This window comes from Cinclus cinclus, chromosome 5, assembly GCF_963662255.1.
Source record: "Cinclus cinclus chromosome 5, bCinCin1.1, whole genome shotgun sequence".
Lineage (NCBI taxonomy): Eukaryota > Metazoa > Chordata > Aves > Passeriformes > Cinclidae > Cinclus > Cinclus cinclus.
The window spans coordinates 47,374,791-47,393,911 of NC_085050.1; the positions used below are offsets into that span (position 1 = coordinate 47,374,791).

The window sequence follows — 19,121 nt, forward strand, 5'->3', positions numbered from 1 at the left end:
AATTATGTTGCATGAGCTGGTAAGGGAATACAGTTCATCCATTTCTGAGAGTGAGCAAGGGAGGAACAGATAGTTCTGAAGCTGAGGAAGACTGATCTAATGAGGGCTTCATGCAAATTACTGAGGAAGTAATTACCTTTTTTTTCTTTTTTCTTTGGTTTTTTTTTTTTTTTTTAAATGCAGTCCTGGTCCTGCAGAGAGATCAGTGTACCAGGCACAGAAATCTGTGCATGCAAAGACCAGCCTGCTTGGCCTCTGCTGTGGGAGTAAAAATGATGCCACAGGTGTCAAATGTGCTTTGCTGTTTCCTTCTCTCCTTTCTATCAGTTTAGAAATCAAACTTCAGATCAGCTCTGAGAAGGGAAAGGGGAGGGAAAGGAAAGTCTGGATTAAGGAATATTTTTTCATTGGGCTTAAAGAGTTGCCTCTCTTGATTTATATAAAAAAATATTTTGCTGTGAAATCCCTTTCTCTCCATGTTGAGCTAAATATTGGAAGGTCTCCCTGAATGCCCCCTAACAGTGTTTGTTTTTGGAAAAAGACAGGATTTGGAACACATTTTCAAAGCAACTTTTTAAAAGCCTCTTCTTTCCATAACTACTTATTCACAAACTCAGCAGCGCATGCCTTAATTGAAGGGCCAGATTCTCAGCAGTGCCAATTAGCACATGGCAGCACATGGGAGCTGCAGCAGGCCTGGCCAAGCCTTCCTGCAGGGTAGTGCCAGTCCAGCTGTGCACGGGGTCCCATCACGGGGCCATGACTGACAAAAGCTGAAAGGCCCTTTCAAGATGTCTGCAGGAATGGGGAACATGACTCAATTCAGCTCCCACCACCCACAAAACAATATCCTTGGAAAAACACATATGACATGTACAAGGTGTGCCAATCACTGCCATTAATACTGGAGGCTCTCTCCAAGTCTGTGCTGTTGAAGGTGGGTCCTGTCCACCCCCTCTCTCCAGTGCCATTGCCATGTGGGCAGAGCAGGGACAGAGCACTGAGGTTGGAAAAGCTCTTTCTTAGGTTGGGAGAAATTATTCTCAACTGGGTAATGCTGAGGGCAACATACATTATTTGCAGTGGGCATTCATTACACACTTACTAATGTTTTAAAAGGGTCAAATTGTTCAGAACACCATGGCTTATATCCCAGGATGGGTGCCTGGCAAAGCAATTGCTCTTTCTTCCCTTTGGTATTCACCAAAGAGGACAGAATAGAGCTTGGAAGCATGGCAACCTTGTAAAGTTAGCTATTTAACTCAAGTACCCAACTTAAAACTTCAGAGCTATTAGTTAAGCTCTGTGTTATTTGGCCATCCCCACTATAAATTAAAGGCATTTGTAAAATTAATCTGGTGATGATTAACAGTTATCACCTGATCTAACCCACTTGTACATTTTAGAGGCTCTGGGACTGTAGAATCCATTTGCTAGAGAGCCTGAACACCAAAATGTGGCAAGAAATATGTTTCTGTTGAGCTGAATCAGTTTGGTATCCTCATAACTGACCCTGGTTGTGTATGCTGCTTCAGGGTCATCTTCTAGGACTCTGGAGAGGCCGAAGTCTGACACTTTGCAGACCAAGTTGCTGTTGATCAGGATATTCCTGGCAGCCACATCTCTGTGCACGTAACCCATGTCAGACAGATACTTCATTCCCGATGCGATGCCTCGTAGCATCCCAACCATCTGGATGATGGTGAACTGCCCATCGTTCTTCTGCAAAAGGAAGGAGACATTTGATGAGTTGAGAGCCTCTGCGTCTTCACCATTGTGTGTGCATGAATAAAAATGCAAAGGCAAGTCTCCAAGGAAGGAAACCAGGAAAATTAATAATTTATTACTCTCATCCTCTGACCATGAAGCTTTTCTAAGTTTCACTGTTTAGATTAGGATCTCTAGAGACAAAGCTAAGGAAGTGTAGTTCTTTAAATTTGAGATCAAGAATTGAACTGCATCTGCTGGTGACTGATAAAGAGACTGTGCCTGGGAATGAACACGTGTATAAGAGCACCAGGCTGGGCTGCTTTTCAGTCAGGTAACTGAGTGGCACAAAGTTGGATGAAAATCCTACCTGTAAGGGTTCGTGAACACTTGAGGGCGTAGGGGCTTCTCCCCATGTTGCCACATTGCATTTCTAAACACCTCCCCACTCTCCCTTCTCTAGCTTTTACATTTCATGGAAAAGCTCTGACAAGTCTGGGGTCTGCTATGCTGCAGTATGGAACTGCTCTTGTACCACACCACACTTTGCAGGATAAGTTAATACTTCCACTACCTTCTAAAATAAATGTAATATCCTCCAATTTATTTTTACCTGTTTCTATCACTGTATGCACCAGGTCCTTCATGACGCTGTGTAAATGCAGATCAAAGAGACAACTGAGCTACTCCTGCCTCCAGACAGCACCAACACTCAGAAATCATTTTCATTGATATTAACCATCTACAAAGAACCCAAACCTTAACCAAGTCCCCAAGTCCCCCTGGAAAAAGGATCTAAGTAATACCTTTAAAAATGTATCCAGAGAGCCATTCTCCATGTATTCAGTCACTATCATTACTGGTTTGCCTGGAAAAGAAAAAGTACATGAGTTTGTTAGGAATTTATCTAAAAAACATGAGCAATAAAAAAGTCTTTTAATAGTGCCTCTGCATCTGGATATACAGCCATGCAACAGCAAATACAAACCAAGCAAATATAAACCAACGTATACCCCAGCAGGATGACAAAAGTTGTTTCCAGAATATATAGAGAAGTAGGGAAATAGAGGAGGAGGGGATGGAAAAGTAATACAATTATCATGGATGGGGAACCAAGCCTTAGACTGTTTAGATGATGATTGAGAAGGACGTTGCAAGATGAACCCAGGCAGCCTTGTTCTTGTCTCAAACAAGCTGAAAACTTGCAGAGGCCAAACTGCACACAGCAAAGCCTTTGGACACTTCTCTCAAGCTTCAACACCCTGAAGTAAAAACAGGAGCCCAACAAGAGCAACAAGGATGATCTGAAGCTTGGGCTTGGTAGCCATGAAAACCGAGACCAGGCAAGGACTGGACTGCATTCCTTGTAATTCAAGTAATTCCATGTGACTACCCTTGTAAACACATCTGGAAGTAAGAAAAGGAATATTACACTGCAGAACAAAAGCTCATTAAGTGTGGAACGAGTGCAGGCTAAATCAAAGTAAAAGTTCTTAACAAAAGACCTGGTCTCCAATTGTTGACAGAAATAATAATGTTTTTCCAAATCTGTTTGATTCATTTTCATGCCTGAGTCATTTTAATGGTAATTATGTATAGTTTTGCTTAGTTTTTATCTAATTTCTCACTAGCTTGCTGCAATGGTGTAGCAATAATTAATGTGGTGTGGTCCAGCCCTTGTAAATTCAATGAAATCTTATATGAATATGTAAATTATTTTTTATTTAAATCAATTTCCATTAGTTAGCATGAAGCACAGACAAAAGAAGAGCTGTCAGTTATTTGTAAAGTGCATTTTAAACATCTTTTATAGAAATGATCAGTGAGAGCTGCCATTTGTCATAACATGTACATGAAGGTAAATACTGAAAATTGGCATGTCCTACCTTTAGATAGACCTCAATTTTCCCATTTTCTATTACCTTAACTATTTTGCCTAATTTACTGCATAATTATGTACATAACGAAAGTAATTGTGAACTTGTCAATCAAAATACTCATTGCTATGCAAACACCACCTTTGCAGCATGAAGAACCTGAGCTGCTTCACTTCTTTTAAGTTACTATCACAGCTGGTGCCCAAGCTTGAAACTTGCTCAGAATATTACTTTTGATATGAGAAATGCACCTTGGGACCATGAAAAATATTGCTGAATCCCAAATGAAACAATGGACCCCATCTTTAAGGATGACAGCCATCTGTCCATGCACACACAAGCTGAACATAGGAGAGAGGAGACATCTCAGGGGCCCTTGCCACTGGATGGCAAACATGCCAGTGGCTTTACCGGGAAGAAAACTCCAGTGATATCTCAAATGTTAAAATTTTTGTTTGTTTTTAAAAGCTGAACACCCAACTCTAGCATGGGGTCCCTTATCTCTGACACTTCAAGGCAGTGTTGCAGTGAGAATGGTATCTTGTTAGGCCACCACCCTGGGAGACCTCCTCCAGACTCCTGCCTTTGGATGCCATCAGAGGAAAAAAAAAGTAAGATTTCTGGCACTTATGTTTCATTATCTGACTGCTGCAGGTTGGCAGCAATCATTGAATAAATGAACCCCATATCCAAGAGCATGGAAATAAGGACACAAATAGGTAACTATCAACAAAGTAAATTAAAAGTAAACATTAGCCCTTCCAAAGTGCTAGGCTGATTCTCTGTGTCACTAGGGCTTCCTCCTGCTGGCATCACATGGTCATAAAATATTTGTGGATGACATTCATGTCAGTGGTGTGCACCTTAATGCAATGTTGCACACCATTAGTGCAACCAAATGGAATGCAAATGAAAACTGTCACTACCTTTGTAAAGCTGAGGGTTTGTGTGTAAGGGGACAATGATTAGTACAAATTAACCAACGTGTGCATTTGAACTATATTAGTTAAATACAACAATATTCTCACTCAGAATTAAAAATGGCCTAATTCAATTTAACTTAATTTACTTCCAAAGTAAATAATGATGTAGTAAAGACATTTTATCCTAAAGATCTGATTCTACAAAAGGCCAATAACTAAGATACTGAAGAGTAAAATACTTTAAGAGAGCAGAATACTTTGCAATTCATAAAGGTCCATGTAAAAGAAAAGGAAAAACCTATGAAGATGCAACAGATGTCTGCTGGGAAAAAAACTGAGTGCAGTAAGCTAACATTTTACTGAGCTAATGAGATGTTCTGGGTGTGTACGTCCCCTTGAATCCAAACTCCAGTTGCTCCAAGTCCAATTTAGAAGAAGAGCTCCCTATGTTTCCACAGCCTTTGGAGCAGATATCCACTTTATATAAAAGGCAGCTTGTTAGGGAGACACATTTTCACTAGAAGTGGAGTTTCCAACCATACCCTGAGGCCTCAGCAGCAGCTTTCATGGATGTATAAACATCACTCGCTCCCAGCTCAATATTCCATATCCCTGCAGGGCTAGAAATTTGAGCTCTTACACAGGGTCTCCCCAAGAGATTTTGGCATTTATTAAAATTTTGGGAGAAATCCGTTTTGGTTATTTTTTTTCTTAAAAGTTTTAGGAAATGCAATTTTGAGGAAAAATGCGAGAAAAGGTTGTTGATTGCAAAACAGCATTGACTTTGTGGAGGTTACAAGGACAAACAGATGGAGCCTCTGTACCTTCTCTATTGCAGCTCTGAAAAAGAAGTAACATTGGAGACAGTTCCTCTGAGGAATTATAAATGGTACTGAGAACAGCACATGGCACTGAATGCCACCATCTGAACAGTATTGGGTAAGCAAGCTCTGACATTGCCAAACATGAAGGCAGGAGAGGAGACAGCCATATACACCAGTGAGTCTGCTGCTTCTTCACTTAAAATGCTTCTTAAAATAAAGAAGTAGTTATTTTCAACAAAATAACCCTTGATGCAAGTAATGTAGACCCTCCAGGGCTCTAAAATGGATGAGTAACAACAACTCTACACATTTTCCACAGCCTCATCACAGTATCACCAGTCTTGTGCTGGGCACATTTGGATGTGCTGTCGCTTTCCCTGCCCTTATCTTTAGTGCATACTGTCATTTGGAGAACTGGGCTGAAAAAGTTACAGAGGGCTGTTCTGCAAACTGAGCAGTCAAACCTCAGTAACTCTCATGCTGGGATGCCTTCAATCCTTCCCATACACCAGCACCATGGGCAAATATTATCAGAGGCATCTCTAACAGATTCCAGAGGGACCTTACTTTAATTGTGGTTTTATACATTCCTGTCATCTTCACCTACAGTCCCATTCTTTTTCCCTGCTTCTGGAAAGCAAAACTTTTTTTTTAGAAATTATGAGAAGTGCATTCAAAACACGCATCACCTAAGTCTTACTCCCTTAACCAACTCTCCCATCAGACAGAATTCACAGAAAGCAGCAAGTTGTACCTACTTTTTGTGATGACACCTTCCAGGTGTATGATGTTGGGGTGGTCAAACTGCCCCATGATGCTTGCTTCTCCCAAGAAATCTCTTCTCTGTTTCTCTGTGTAGCCCACCTTCAGGGTTTTGATAGCCACTGGAAACTCACGCTTTCCCTGCAGCTTCAGCCGCCCACTGCAGACTTCTCCAAATTCACCTTCAGAAGAAAACACAGAACGGGATCACACCACATCAAGGGAACATATGATGTGCCCCTGTCTACAGGATGCAGCACGGCCTTGGCTGATGAAAAGCACAAAGGGTTGCCCTGCGTCCATGGACATGAACTGCTGAACATCCCAGTGATGACTATCTCAATCAAGCACTGTACCACAAGCCAAGTAATTAATAAGCACAAGAAAACTTTGAGTAAAAATGTAATTTCCCTACATTTAAAGAGCTATGATTTATATTCCACTGGGCTTTTTTATAATTTTTACATTTTTGTATACTATATGAAAGAGTCCTGTCATATCCTGTACCACTGTTCTGTGTGGATAGCTGTAAAACTCAAACCACTTGCTTCTTAACCTTCATTTGGTAAGTTACATAGATGGAAAGCTGTTAGCCTTTCACAGTAATATATATTTTTATAGACTATAAACTCTTTACAATTTTATTACTACCTTTCCCAAAAAGTAACCTAAATGGATTTTTTTCTGGTGAACACTAAATTACGTCCAAACCCACAATTTCAGAGGATAGAAAATAGTCCTAAGGTTGGATGCAAGTTGAAACAAACAGCTTTACTGGAAACAAAATGGGATTTTCTTCTTTTAACCAAAGAAGTTTAAAGCTTTGGACTTTTGCTTGTGCTTTTTTAATGTCCCAGGTGACCTCTTATTTTTAATTTTTGCTTCAAGACTGACCTTAATGTTGGGGGATACAAAGGTTTAAATGGTAAAAATAATGTGAAACTTAAGTGACTCCTTTCCCATAGCATCCACTGAAATAGCTCAGCTGATAATTTGTGACCCTTTTCTGACATATTCAGTTCAGCTCCTGAATTTCAGAACTGCAGACGATGACAGTTTGGTCTGTCCCAAACTTCAGCTAGAACATGCTCACCTTCACTTGCAGGGTACCTAACAGTACAAATGTTTCTCAGCCCTTCCCAGATCTCTCATGTTAAGAAAGCCAACCCTTCACATTGCTATGGGTCATGGAATGCATTTCCATACCAGCTCCGATAACTCTTTCAATGCTTATGCATGAAGCTTCAATTTCCTTAGCAAACTCATGGACAGCTTGATTAGGGTCCTCGTAGGTATGGGGATCGACATAAGTCCTCATTCCAGGAAGCTTAACTGCAAACATAAATTAAGCACATTTAATGGCACATGACATCACAGAAAATGGGCTTTACACACTCCCATCCCTTGCACTCTGCTCTGCTGGAAATTTATTTCTATGGTGAAAATGAGTGTCATTCTTGAAAAATTACATTTAGTTTATATTGGCATATGTGCAACTTCAGCATATTTAGAAAAGCACAGTAGTGCTCAGTTGGAAAAAAAAGTCCCTTTCGGTCCTGTATAATGGGTTGGTATGGTATCTGGTAGAAAATAGTCCTTTTCTGGAACTAGAGAAGACACACCAGGAGGAAAAGTACAAATAGCAAAATGTTACAGTAGGAACTTGCAAAGCAAGCTGGATGGATGGTGGTTGATGAAGAGCTGAAATAAATTATGCCCTACCTATCAGCCAATCAATCAATCAATCAATCAGTCAATCACCCACATTATTTCAGACAGAGTTACTGAGATTTAAAAGAACTGCTTATTTGCAGTTGTACAAAGCCTGTGGGTTGTATCAGCAGAAAAGTAATCAATAGCAGGCTTTTTCTGCAGGACTTGAGAGAGATAAGTATTTTCATTATCCATATTAGAAGTTTGTTTTGACAATCATTAAGGCTACTCACATGAAGAATTGTTCATCAGTCTAATGAGACAGCTACATTACACTGTGGCTCTTAATTGATTTGTATCCTGCTGCCTTCATTACATAGCACTAATGGAAATTTGCCTTTCACTCACCATGTGTTTGCCTTTTCCACCCCAAAATCCACCTCACTGTTACCCATTCCCATATCCCACAGCTCTTGATGAAGGAAGGACTGATAGCAACCACGAGATTTGCCTTCTGGCATCACCACAGAGGGTTTTTCTATACAAGGGCATTAACACGGCATTTCTGAAATCTTCTTAGGTGCAGGAAATAGGTGTTCCTCACACCTCTGCAGAGACATCCAAGCTGAAGAGCAGCAGTGGGCTTCGTCCTCACAGCTGGCTGGGTTAAGCAAAGTTTTCAAACACGTATTCTGGGCTGATGCATCCAGACCACTAAAATGTTAAGTATGTTATATGCTGAGCAGAAAAAATTAATAACATCTTGGTTCACACAGCAAAGACAGAGGAACAAACCAAAACGGCTCACTAGAAAGATCTGGTGCAAACTTACAGATGTGAATAGCTCAGCACATATAAGGACTGTTCAAATCTTCAGTTCTCTGCGAGGCTTGCAGCAGGGGCAGGTGGGGACTGCTTGCACAAAACATCCTTTTGTGAATTACCAGCAAAAGCACATTTTTGTTTTTTTTTTCAGGAAACTACCTCTTGGTTGAATTTCTCATTACCACAGAAAGCCAAAACCTCATATATGCCTGATCTTTACTCACTGTGGCCATTATGAAAATGCATCTTTTCTTCTTCTGGATCTTGCTTAGCCTTGCTATAACCACATCGCCTAGAGAGAAAAAAAAACACACAACAGAAGGGTATTTTTGTCTCTGGTATGGCAGAACTGCATTCTTTACTTTGAATCATACAATGCACAAAAAATCAGAGCAGTGATGAACCCAACCCCTCTAGTGGCTCTATTGCTGTTGTCCCAGTTTTAGCTCATCGAACTAGTTGCAATTTCCCTAATGGGATGCAGGGCTCAAGGCCCATGGATTTTCAATTGGACTTGTGTTTCCAAATCCCACAGATGCTTCTGAGCAACTCCACTCTACGTGACATTTAATGCAGCTATTTTTAAGAAGAAAAGAAAGCAGGAACAGGAAGGACAATGAAAGGGGAATGGGATGAAGCATTAGAATTAGGTGATAGTTTTGCATTAGCATTAACTGTCTGCTTTTGTGGCATTTCTGAGATTCGCTTCACTTAGACAACCACATGGAAGCCCCAGGATAACTGCACAGGCAAGAAAAATTTCTACACACACACATACACACATATATTTAAACATATGGGATGAGGTATGCACATAAATAAATATGCCTGTCTTTCCAAGGACCTGATAACATAACTGGATAGGGGAAGTGGATCATCCTTATCATCCTTACAGCAAACTGCATGAACATGAGACTGAAGGACACTGCTTGGTTGAATGAAAAACCTGGAACAGACATCTGCAAGCCAGCCAGCATGCGGTGGAATCACACTAGCTGGCACACCTCAAAGAAAGTCTCAGATCACTAAGAAGCCACTTAAAGCTGAGAAACCTCTCTTCCATTGCTTCCATGATTTTTGGGATAGGGGCATGTGTGCACTCCAGGATCACTCACAGCAAGGAGAAGCATATGATTAGCAGCAACAAAACTGCAATTAGGAGGAGGCAATAACAGGCATCTGCATTAAACATGCCCTCAGCATTAAGTCCTGTTACAGGGAACTGCTCTCTGCCTGGATGCAAGAGGCCAAGCAGCCTTTCATCTATAGGATTCTGGCACTGGGTTTGTGAAATGATCACAGTTACAGACAAAAGCCTGGACACGATGAGACCCCCACCACTGAGCTGCACTCAGCAGAGCAGGACACTGAACAGTTGAGGAGAGGAAAAGCAACATGAGCCTCTGGGGCTATTCCAGGGAAGAGGAAGCTTACCTTGGGGATAAAGGGAGACCAGTGTCACAGGGAGAGGAAGGAAAAAGAGACTGCAAACGTTGTGCAAATGCAGGGGAACAGATCAAAAAGACAAGGGAAGGCTGGCAGGCAGTCTGGGGATGCAGGCACAGAGATAATCAGGTTGCACTTGATAAACAGCCAGACTATACATGCAGGGCATGATCTCAGCAGCAGCAACCAAGCTGAGACTGTAACATTTTGAATGCAAAGCCCACAAAAACAGCACTGAGGTGCCCAGAGACATGGCTCAGCATGTCATTGCTCAATGCCTTGCTCTAAATTCAGCATCACCATTTCCTGAGATGGGGTCCAGCATAATTAACTCAAAACCTAAGCACAAGGTGTACATGGAGACCCTGGGAGTAAGGGTCATTTCAAAGTACATTCTGGTGTTCATGAACCCTTGGTGAGAATGGATTCTTCTTCTTCATCATATGATGTCCCCTTTAACTAAATAGAGAGATGATTCTCAATATCAAGTCTCACTTCTGGCAACCCCATTTTTTTCTGCTGCAAGTTGCCAAAGTTACATCAGTTTTCTGCAGAACCAATTTTTCTGGATGGAGCCATGTGACTCAATTTGCCTTCTAAAAATACACAAATATGTCAATTCATCCTTCTACCAAATGCAAATATCCAATACTTCTGTTTTTCCTTTTGGAGCAAATGCCCTTATCTCTTCTTCAGGTTTGGAGCACTTTGCCTGTAAAAATGCTTTTCTAACATCATCCTCTCTATGACCTGCATCATCTGATTGCTTGACCATAAATACAGACGAGACAGAAAGACGCCATCTCCTACATACAGTGATCCAAGCACACCTTGATGCACAGTGGTCCATGTTTTACTGCCCATGCATGCACTCCAAGGGCCAATGCAAACCAGTTGGCTCCAGATGCTCCCTTCTCTCAGCTGGGTAACACATACACCAGCACAACACATTAGCATATGAAATCAGGCTCTGGGATGCCTGGAAGCATCATTAAAACAAGCCTTGACGAGACATGTCAAAGTGAAATGGCAGCTAGTGGACTGAGACTGTCAAGCAACAGTTGGGTGTCACTAATAAAGCTTGCTGCAAAACCTGCCATCACTTGTACCCTTCACACACTTTTTCAAACTACCCAGAATCCACAATGACTGGGGTCAAGCTGCGCTTCTTCTATTCTTGACCTTCAGATGCTTTAAATAACACACACAAGAATTTTTTTCTCCTTTCTTCCACAACTAAATCCCACAAAAATCTGCAATTTTGTGTTAACAGTCTGGAGTAACTCTGTGAATCTTACTGGCAGATCAAAGTATCTAAATATTGCTGCTTTGCAATATGTTTTGGGAGAAAAAAAACCTCACTCAATTGTTTGTGAAATAATAAATTTCTGCATGTGTACTTGCTCTTAATATTTATTGGCTAAGCTGTGAGTCAAAAGCTCTGATGGAAGACTTGTTCTTTAGTTTATTATCACTGTACAAACCATAGATTTCCTATATATTTTCTGTATCACACACAGCAAAAGCAAAAAGATCCTTAGACTCACTTCATCTCCCACTGAGCTGGAGACACTCAGCCAAAGAGTTAACGTAATTCAGCAGCACACCTGAATCTCAGTTCATTTACGCCTGTTGTGGGTTTGTCCCAGTTTCTCTATGTGGAAGGCAGATGTCTTCCTTGCACATCTCTGTGTTTTTCAATAAAAGTATCAGAGGTAAAAAAGAAAAGTGAGATTTTAAATATTCTTAAGGCATAACATCTTTTTTAAAAACTACTTGCAGATTGGCAGGTAGCTTGTAAAATATTTATGGAGCAGATTATAAAAATGAAGTTGTAAAATGATCCATATATAGGTTTATAAAATATAAAGTGGACAGGTAGAAAAATGAAGAATCCAACTGGGAAACCAATGCCCACTACCTTGCATGACAGAAGCCAATTCACAGAGAAAAATACTTCACAAAGTGAGGCATAAAGATGCTTGCTCTCCCTGGACTAATGGAGATTCTTTTGCTTCTGCCCTGTTGCTTCAGGATACCTGTGCTGGGTTGTGTGTGGCCCTTTAGCCACTCAAGGCATTCCCCTGAAAACCACAGAATTTCCAAGGGAAAGAGTTTTCATCTCCTTAGCCAGGGCCACCATTCTGGTCACAACCCTGGCAATACAGAGCCAGGGGACTGTGAACCTAGACCTTGGATGTCAAGCCCTAGGTGGTGATATGAAAAAATCTTTACATAGTTCTTTTTTTTTTTTACAGGCATAGGACAAAGCATTTCAGCACATAGCCAAGGCATAACTGGAAATGCAGGTGGGGATAGACAGCATTGAGACATCCCTGGTGAGGAAAGAGACTTCACCCTGCCAGGTACAGTCAGTACCACTGAACAGGTTGTGCCCTGTAGCAGCATGCAATCTTCCATCCCAGCTTTGCAGAGACTTACACATGTGTTAAATCTCTTAAACATGAGATAAAACGAAGCATATGCACTTCTCTGAAACAGAGACAAAACACTTTTTTTTCAGGGGTGAGACCTTCACTCAGAAGCATGTCTTTTACAATAAATCAACTTAGAGGAATACTTCCAACCCATCTCAAGCTGTCACTTTACAGGAGGTTTGCAAGGACTGCAAAGTTGTTGTTTACAAGGGGTTAGTGCTTATTTCAGACTATTTATTCCAAGATGTTAAAGCAATAAAACTGCCTATGTGTTGCAGAGCAGGAATGTGTTCCATGCAGAGGAACAAACAAACATGGATCTCTCCATCTGGTGAAGATCCTGTCACCTCAGCTCACATGTGGAGACAATAACTTGTTCAGTAAATAGCTTTATCCTTCATAAACAACACTGATACTGAGAGCCAAAGACAGAAATGATGTTAGAATACCACTAGTCATGTTAGTCCGTGTTCAGTACTGAAGTTGCTTTCATTTTTCTGTTAGCTTTTCTCTTGTACAAGATTAAAAGAGCAGTAAAAGATCTGGTGATGACAAGCAAAGACCTTTAGCTCAGTCCAGGAGATACAGAAAATGGCTGGCCTGAGAGGAATGGGGCAGATTCCCTTCCTAAGGGCTGCAGGCTCACAATCTTCTCAGCTGCTTTCCCAGCACTGCTGTCCCTCTCTACACTATGTGACCCTGTCTTTGACCTCCGATTAACCTGGATGCCTTACAAAGGAAGCTTCACTAATCCAGCAGTGGTATTTTTAGCCTTTAGTCTTTCTTTGCCTTTACACTGAATGACTCCCTGCTTTCCTAAACCACCGCCAGAACAATGAAAAATAATTTAAACAAGATATTGTTTTACTCTCTTGCAGGAAGCTCCCTCTGAAGTGATTACCATAAATCTCTCTAAAGAGGTTGTTGTGCCTTCCCACAGCAGAGTCAATGGCATCCGTGCCTTGAAGTAACTTTTCCCATTTCTCCTTCCCAACCTGCTGCCACATTAGTCTCCCTGCACCTTCGGAGGAAACCTGCAGAGGGTGTTTTCCAGGTCAGCCAAGTTTTCCTTGTGTGTCTCTCTTCATAGCCATCCAGTCAAATCCCGGTCTTCTCTGAGAACTATTTTCCTTTGCTGTCATGCTCCAGTTGGGGGCCTTGCTGAGGAGATTTGAAGCATGACTTGCAGCGAGGGACTGCTTGCGCACTGGTGCCACAGACATGATGGACAGTAAAAGTAGTGTAAGGTTTTCTTTCAGAGAAATCATTGCCAAAACAATGGTCCACATACCAGAAGAACTTTTTAAAGGCACACACTTTGAACTGAGTATCCTTGCTTGCTAAATCTGCTCTTAAGCACTGAAAAGTCACAAAAAAAACAAGTAAAAAATGCTCCACCAGGAAGAATAACCAAAACCAAAACCCAAACTCCTCCTCTATGAAAATAAAAACACAGCACCAGAAGACCTCAAAATGGTCCACCTTAGTGACTGCTGTGCCTCATAGCAAGGGACTGCACCAAGGGACTGACCCAACCAATAACATCCAAAGCCTCAGCATCCCCCAGAAAACACAGCTGAAGAGTTCCACACCTCTGACCCGCTATGCTGAGAAAACTTCCCAGCTTAACAATGTATGTGGGATGTCTCAGAAGTTCTGTGGTCTCAAGCAACTATCTGATGGGGATAGTGATTACATGCATCTCTTAGGACACTTAAGAAGATCTCTGCCCACACAAACATTACAATTGATTCTTCTTTGGGAAGCAACTCGATTTGCATCCAGTCAAACCAACAGAAATTAAAATCACCCCTCCTTTGACTAGTTAGAAAAGAGGGGAGAGTACAAGAGAGCAGAAAGTGTTGAGGCAGCCCAGATGGTGGCAGAACAGGATAGCATGCAGCATGGACACGCACCTCAGGACACCTGCAGAGATATGTCCAATGCTGCTGGAGCATATCGTGGGCAAGCAGCACCGTGTCATTGCTGTGTATGTCATACACTGACATGTATGTCCATGACATATACTTAATTCCACTGACATGCATTTAACATGCCACTAAATAAATACCTTTTCGCTCCCACCTACCCCCTGCCTCCTCTGCAGGCACATTACCTCCCCCTGGCCCCTTTGGATGACAAGAAGCAGAACTTGATGGGTGTACAGCATACATGATGTTTTATTAGACACCTGCTGCAGTATATGGATTGATCATGGCACAACATAGCAGGTTTTTGCCCCTGAGATCCCTACTCTTGCTGAAGATACACTCTGCTTCATGTCACACTGTTTCCAGTTGTTGAGATAGATAAGCTGGGTACAGAGATCAGATAAGAAAGTGATTTCCAGGCCAATACAAGAAAGGAAGGGAGAGGCAGACTGTGCACAGAAAACATGGATGGAGAACATGAAGTAGGAGCCAGCACGGGTGGGAACACTGACCATGTTAGGCTTGGATAGGCAACAGCACGTAGAGAAGAAGCCCACCCACAGCCATGATCGCAGCAACTGAAAAGCAAACAAAAAGGCCCAGGATAAGGAATAATCCCACCACCCTGGCAAGGTGCAAATACATTCACAACATTTTTATATGTATTTCTTCCTTCTTACTGCAATTTTTATTTGGACCTGAACACCCTGTGCTGCAAAAATTTCATGGCATATGCTATTGTTGATGAAACATGCCTTGGGGAAGAGTGTCTAGATCCTGGTGCTGTAAAGCAATTAGTCATGTGCTTCCTGTACGGGAGTACCACCATCAGGATTAATGGGGCCAGCCATGTGCTTAAACTTAAGCACCTGCCTTGAAGCAGAAAAAGTGATTTTTTTACCACAAGTGTGCATGTAGTACAATTACAATTGCCTTTAGAAAAGGAAAAGCACTGGATGAATATGAGCCCTACTTTTGCAGATCCTTATGCATGTACTCACAGAGCCCTTTCTGCATCTCCTTGTATCAGTGAAGCTTTTGATACATCAGGTATCTGCAGAAGCAGGACCTTGTGAGAGCATTCAGCCTAAATAAACTCAAAACACGGTGAGCTGAAAGGCACTGTATGCACCCACAGCTTGCCTTTGAAGGCTGCTCAGCCATTACTTTAATCAGACTATGGGTTTGCCTGGCATCAGTTCTCAACCCAATGCTGGCTGCACCTCAGTAATTGTTCTTTATCCTTGTCAGAGAACTTACACAGACAATTTTTCTGTTACCAATTCTATTAAGATAATTCACCCTGGAAAAGAACATAGTACAGAAGAAAAAACAGGAAGGACTTCAATACAAGTGGGAGCCCAGTGTTGCAGTTATACTCCAGTTAAAGTCAGCTGAAGATCTCTTCATTTCTCCTCAGTCATCACAACAAATCTTCAAAAATATCCTGTGCATGTCAGATTTTTATACAGTATAACTTACAACACCTAAATACATTAAAATAGTTTATTTAGACAAAATTAGCACACTGCAACTGCATTGCCTTAAATTGTGATGCAAAATAATCCCAGGCATGCAATGATTTGAAGAATTATACACTGAGTTATGTGCTTACTTGAATTAAAACTGGTGAAGAATGTCTTCTAAGCTCCTTTTGCCTCAGCAAAACAACTTGTTAACATTTTCTGAACAGCAATGCCAATGCCTCTAATTGACAATATTTTCTATTTTCATAATGCCCCAGCTTGTTCAGTCATACTAATATGGAAGCAGATCAGCCTTCACTAAACCACTCCACAGATCCAGGTTAAAACCATAGAACCAAAACTCAAAGGCACACAAAGGGAACCCAAGCACAGCACCATGTATCTTGAGTCAATGTTGCCATTTTCTTCTTTTAACCTGGCAGGATTTGAGTGCAGGGAACTGGTTCATCTCCAGAAGGTCAGTTTGGCTGTGACCATTTAGCTTATTTTTCAGCTAGGAGACCCTTTTCCCCCAGACATTTTCTAATGGTTGCTGCCACCAGACCTTCCCACACCTCCACACCACTCGGCATGCGAAGTCAAAGTCTTCCAAACCTTGAACCTTTCAGGTTCAATTAACCTGAGAACCAACCACTTCTTTAAAAAGAAAAGAGCTCAATGTTTCCCTGAACAAAGAAAACTCTTTCAGACCTCATCAGCAACAGGGCTGTTCTGAGATGAAATCAGTTCCTGGTACTGAATCCAGAGCACTTCAGATCTAAGTCTCTTTATATGGACTAAAAAAAAAAAAAAAAAAAAAAAAAAAAATTGAGGTGCAAGAGAAATGTACTTCAGTGCAGCCTCGCTCCTAACTAATCCATCGGCTGTGCACTTATGGTCAAAATACTCTGAGGTTCACCATTAGGGGAAATCTAAAGTGCTTAGAAACAAACTGAACTGGATCAGCAGACTCATAAAATTCACTTTGAGTCCAAGGAGCATTTGGATAGGTAAGTGAACTTATTAATTGGTCTGAACAGTCAGGACAAAGGAAGATTTATTACTACTTGTGTTAAAAGGATGACTTGGTTTAGCACATAAATCAAATTTCAAAATACTTCAAAATATTAAAATCCTGAGGCAAATAAAACCAATGTTCAAATCAAGCAAAGCCATCATGCATCTTGTGGCCATTGGATTTGGGTGCCTAATGGCCTCTAGGAAGCGCCCAGTACCCATCTCCTCATTTCCTGCAGGGCTTTCTTAGTCTAGAAACTGCGGAGCTGAATGCAGACAAGATCAAAAGCTATGGATAAGATTAAAATGCTGTTTAATGAAATTGAGCCAGATCTCTTCAGGGTTTTAGATCTTTAGCCAGCAAGCTGACCTATACTGGAGAGCAGAGCTGAACCAAGCACTACATATGTCAATTTTATCTGCAAAGTCTCCAACCTCACTGAATCTACTAGCAAACTATGAGGAGAGCTAATGGGGGCTGCTACTGGTCAGGAGATCCTCTTATCTGCTTCAGGATAACAGATGACATGTCCATGTAACAGCAAAAGTTACTGAGAAAACACCTGCAGTGTTAAATCCCCTTTGCAGGCTCTGAGGCGACACCATCTCCAAAAGCCAAGCTTACTTGAAAAAAGATGTGATACCTGCTTCTAGCCCTGGCTTCAAGGAAGGGGCTGCAGATGGGAAAAAAACATTTAGAGGAGCCTGAAGCTGCAGTGACACCTCCAAGACCTCTGTGGCCTGCTGGCACTGCCCTATTCCTTGGCTAGCCAAACTATGCTGCTTTCAGTTATCTCAGGCACAGAGACAACACTACTCCAGTTCTAGCTAAGGTGACCCCCACAAAGCTTATGTGGTTTGCAAACCAAATTGTCCAGAGAGAAAACTTTAATAAACCTGTGAGATGAGCACTTATCAACACCCTTGGCATTGTTTCAAACCCTGGACTTGTTTAATGAAATGTATATGTATCATGGGCCCCAGCAACTGTGCCCGCAATTAATGTAATTAATTTACCACAAGTCTGCAGATGACCCAGAGAGCATTTGGAATTAAACTACATTTTTAATGGCTAGATAGAATTCAGAGAGGCTCTGCCATATATAGATGTAGCTTTTAAGAGTTACAAGTTGAAGTCTTAGAATCATGATAAATGAAAGTCTTGTTTGTTGCTTTTAATAAGCTATTCTAATGGGGTGTTTTTAAGAGGGTTGCAATTAAGAGACTGAAATACTTGAGAGTGCCTGGGAAGATTTTTCTAATCCTTCATACAGCCTTGAGTGATGGTAGTGATTGCTTCCTGCATCTCCAGGTCAGGAGGCCAGCGCTACACCAAACAATTTCTGAGTCAACATGCTTGCTCTAAACATCAGAGAAGTAGCATTATACACTGTGAGCTGCTAGGAATACATCTCCACTTTGTCCCAAAATATATCAATGTTTAAGGAATCACCTGCTCTTCCTTCAAAGAGCAGTAATACTGCTCCTCTCTGGGAAAATGTACCAGCAAAGAGGCTGCTAATAGGATGGAAGTAGTAAAAACTTTGACCCCAAGAGAAGCAGGACCAGACCCTGCCTGCTCTTGGTGGATGGGAATTTTGACTTGGCAGAGCAGTGGCTTCCTCAACAAAATTCCTCCTTTTGTCAGGTGAATTGTGGGCGATATTTGGCAGTAGGCAGCATAATAAAGTGGCTGTAAATCACAGGAGAAAATGTTCTGCAAGTAAGAGGGATGAGCAGGCAAGCATGTAGAGATAAAAATCCTCTAAAAAGTCCCAAATAACAAAAATTGTGAATCGTGCTGGAAAAATTCTCTATGAAAACCATTATCTATAGACTGTCCCCCATTTCCTACGGAAATACAGAAAAAGCGAACTATTTTAAACCCTGACACAACTTGGAAATATGATGGGAAGAGGCTGTGGAAAAATTCATCCATTTTGACCTTCCACATCACAGAAGGTTGTAAACACTGTCGCAGGACCTGGAATATACACCACCATCTTTCATCGTCTCTACTCCCTGAAAGTCACTTTTTAACATCATGCGCATATTTGTGTCCAGAAAGTAGCCTCTGCCACCACAGGCACAGACATTTAAAAGTCTAAATCAGGTAGGGTCAAAGATGGATATGCTGGTGTAAGAGCCTCTAATTACCAATACCCAGCTGGCAAAATTTGTCTTTGCTTTGTCTTTTAGAGACTAGCTCCTTGCCAGAAGGAGACTTTCTATATATGCATGACACAGAGTGA

At 41.4% G+C, this 19,121-nt stretch overlaps 1 protein-coding gene across 4 annotated transcripts in view; it reads right to left on the reverse strand.

Annotated features, from left to right (window-relative positions):
- The window catches only part of EPHA5 (EPH receptor A5), a 186,508-nt gene that overhangs the window by 15,188 nt on the left and 152,199 nt on the right, over positions 1–19,121 (reverse strand). For 2 of the 4 annotated variants that reach the window (XM_062492936.1, XM_062492938.1), the window contains exons 8-13: positions 14,899–14,964; positions 8,796–8,863; positions 7,300–7,425; positions 6,090–6,275; positions 2,514–2,575; positions 1,513–1,722 (exon numbers count right to left, since the gene is read on the reverse strand). In XM_062492936.1, the coding sequence (XP_062348920.1) occupies positions 1,513–1,722; positions 2,514–2,575; positions 6,090–6,275; positions 7,300–7,425; positions 8,796–8,863; positions 14,899–14,964 (718 nt within the window). The remainder of the gene's footprint in view (positions 1–1,512; positions 1,723–2,513; positions 2,576–6,089; positions 6,276–7,299; positions 7,426–8,795; positions 8,864–14,898; positions 14,965–19,121) is intronic. The other 2 variants (XM_062492940.1, XM_062492939.1) reach the window with 1 other exon arrangement.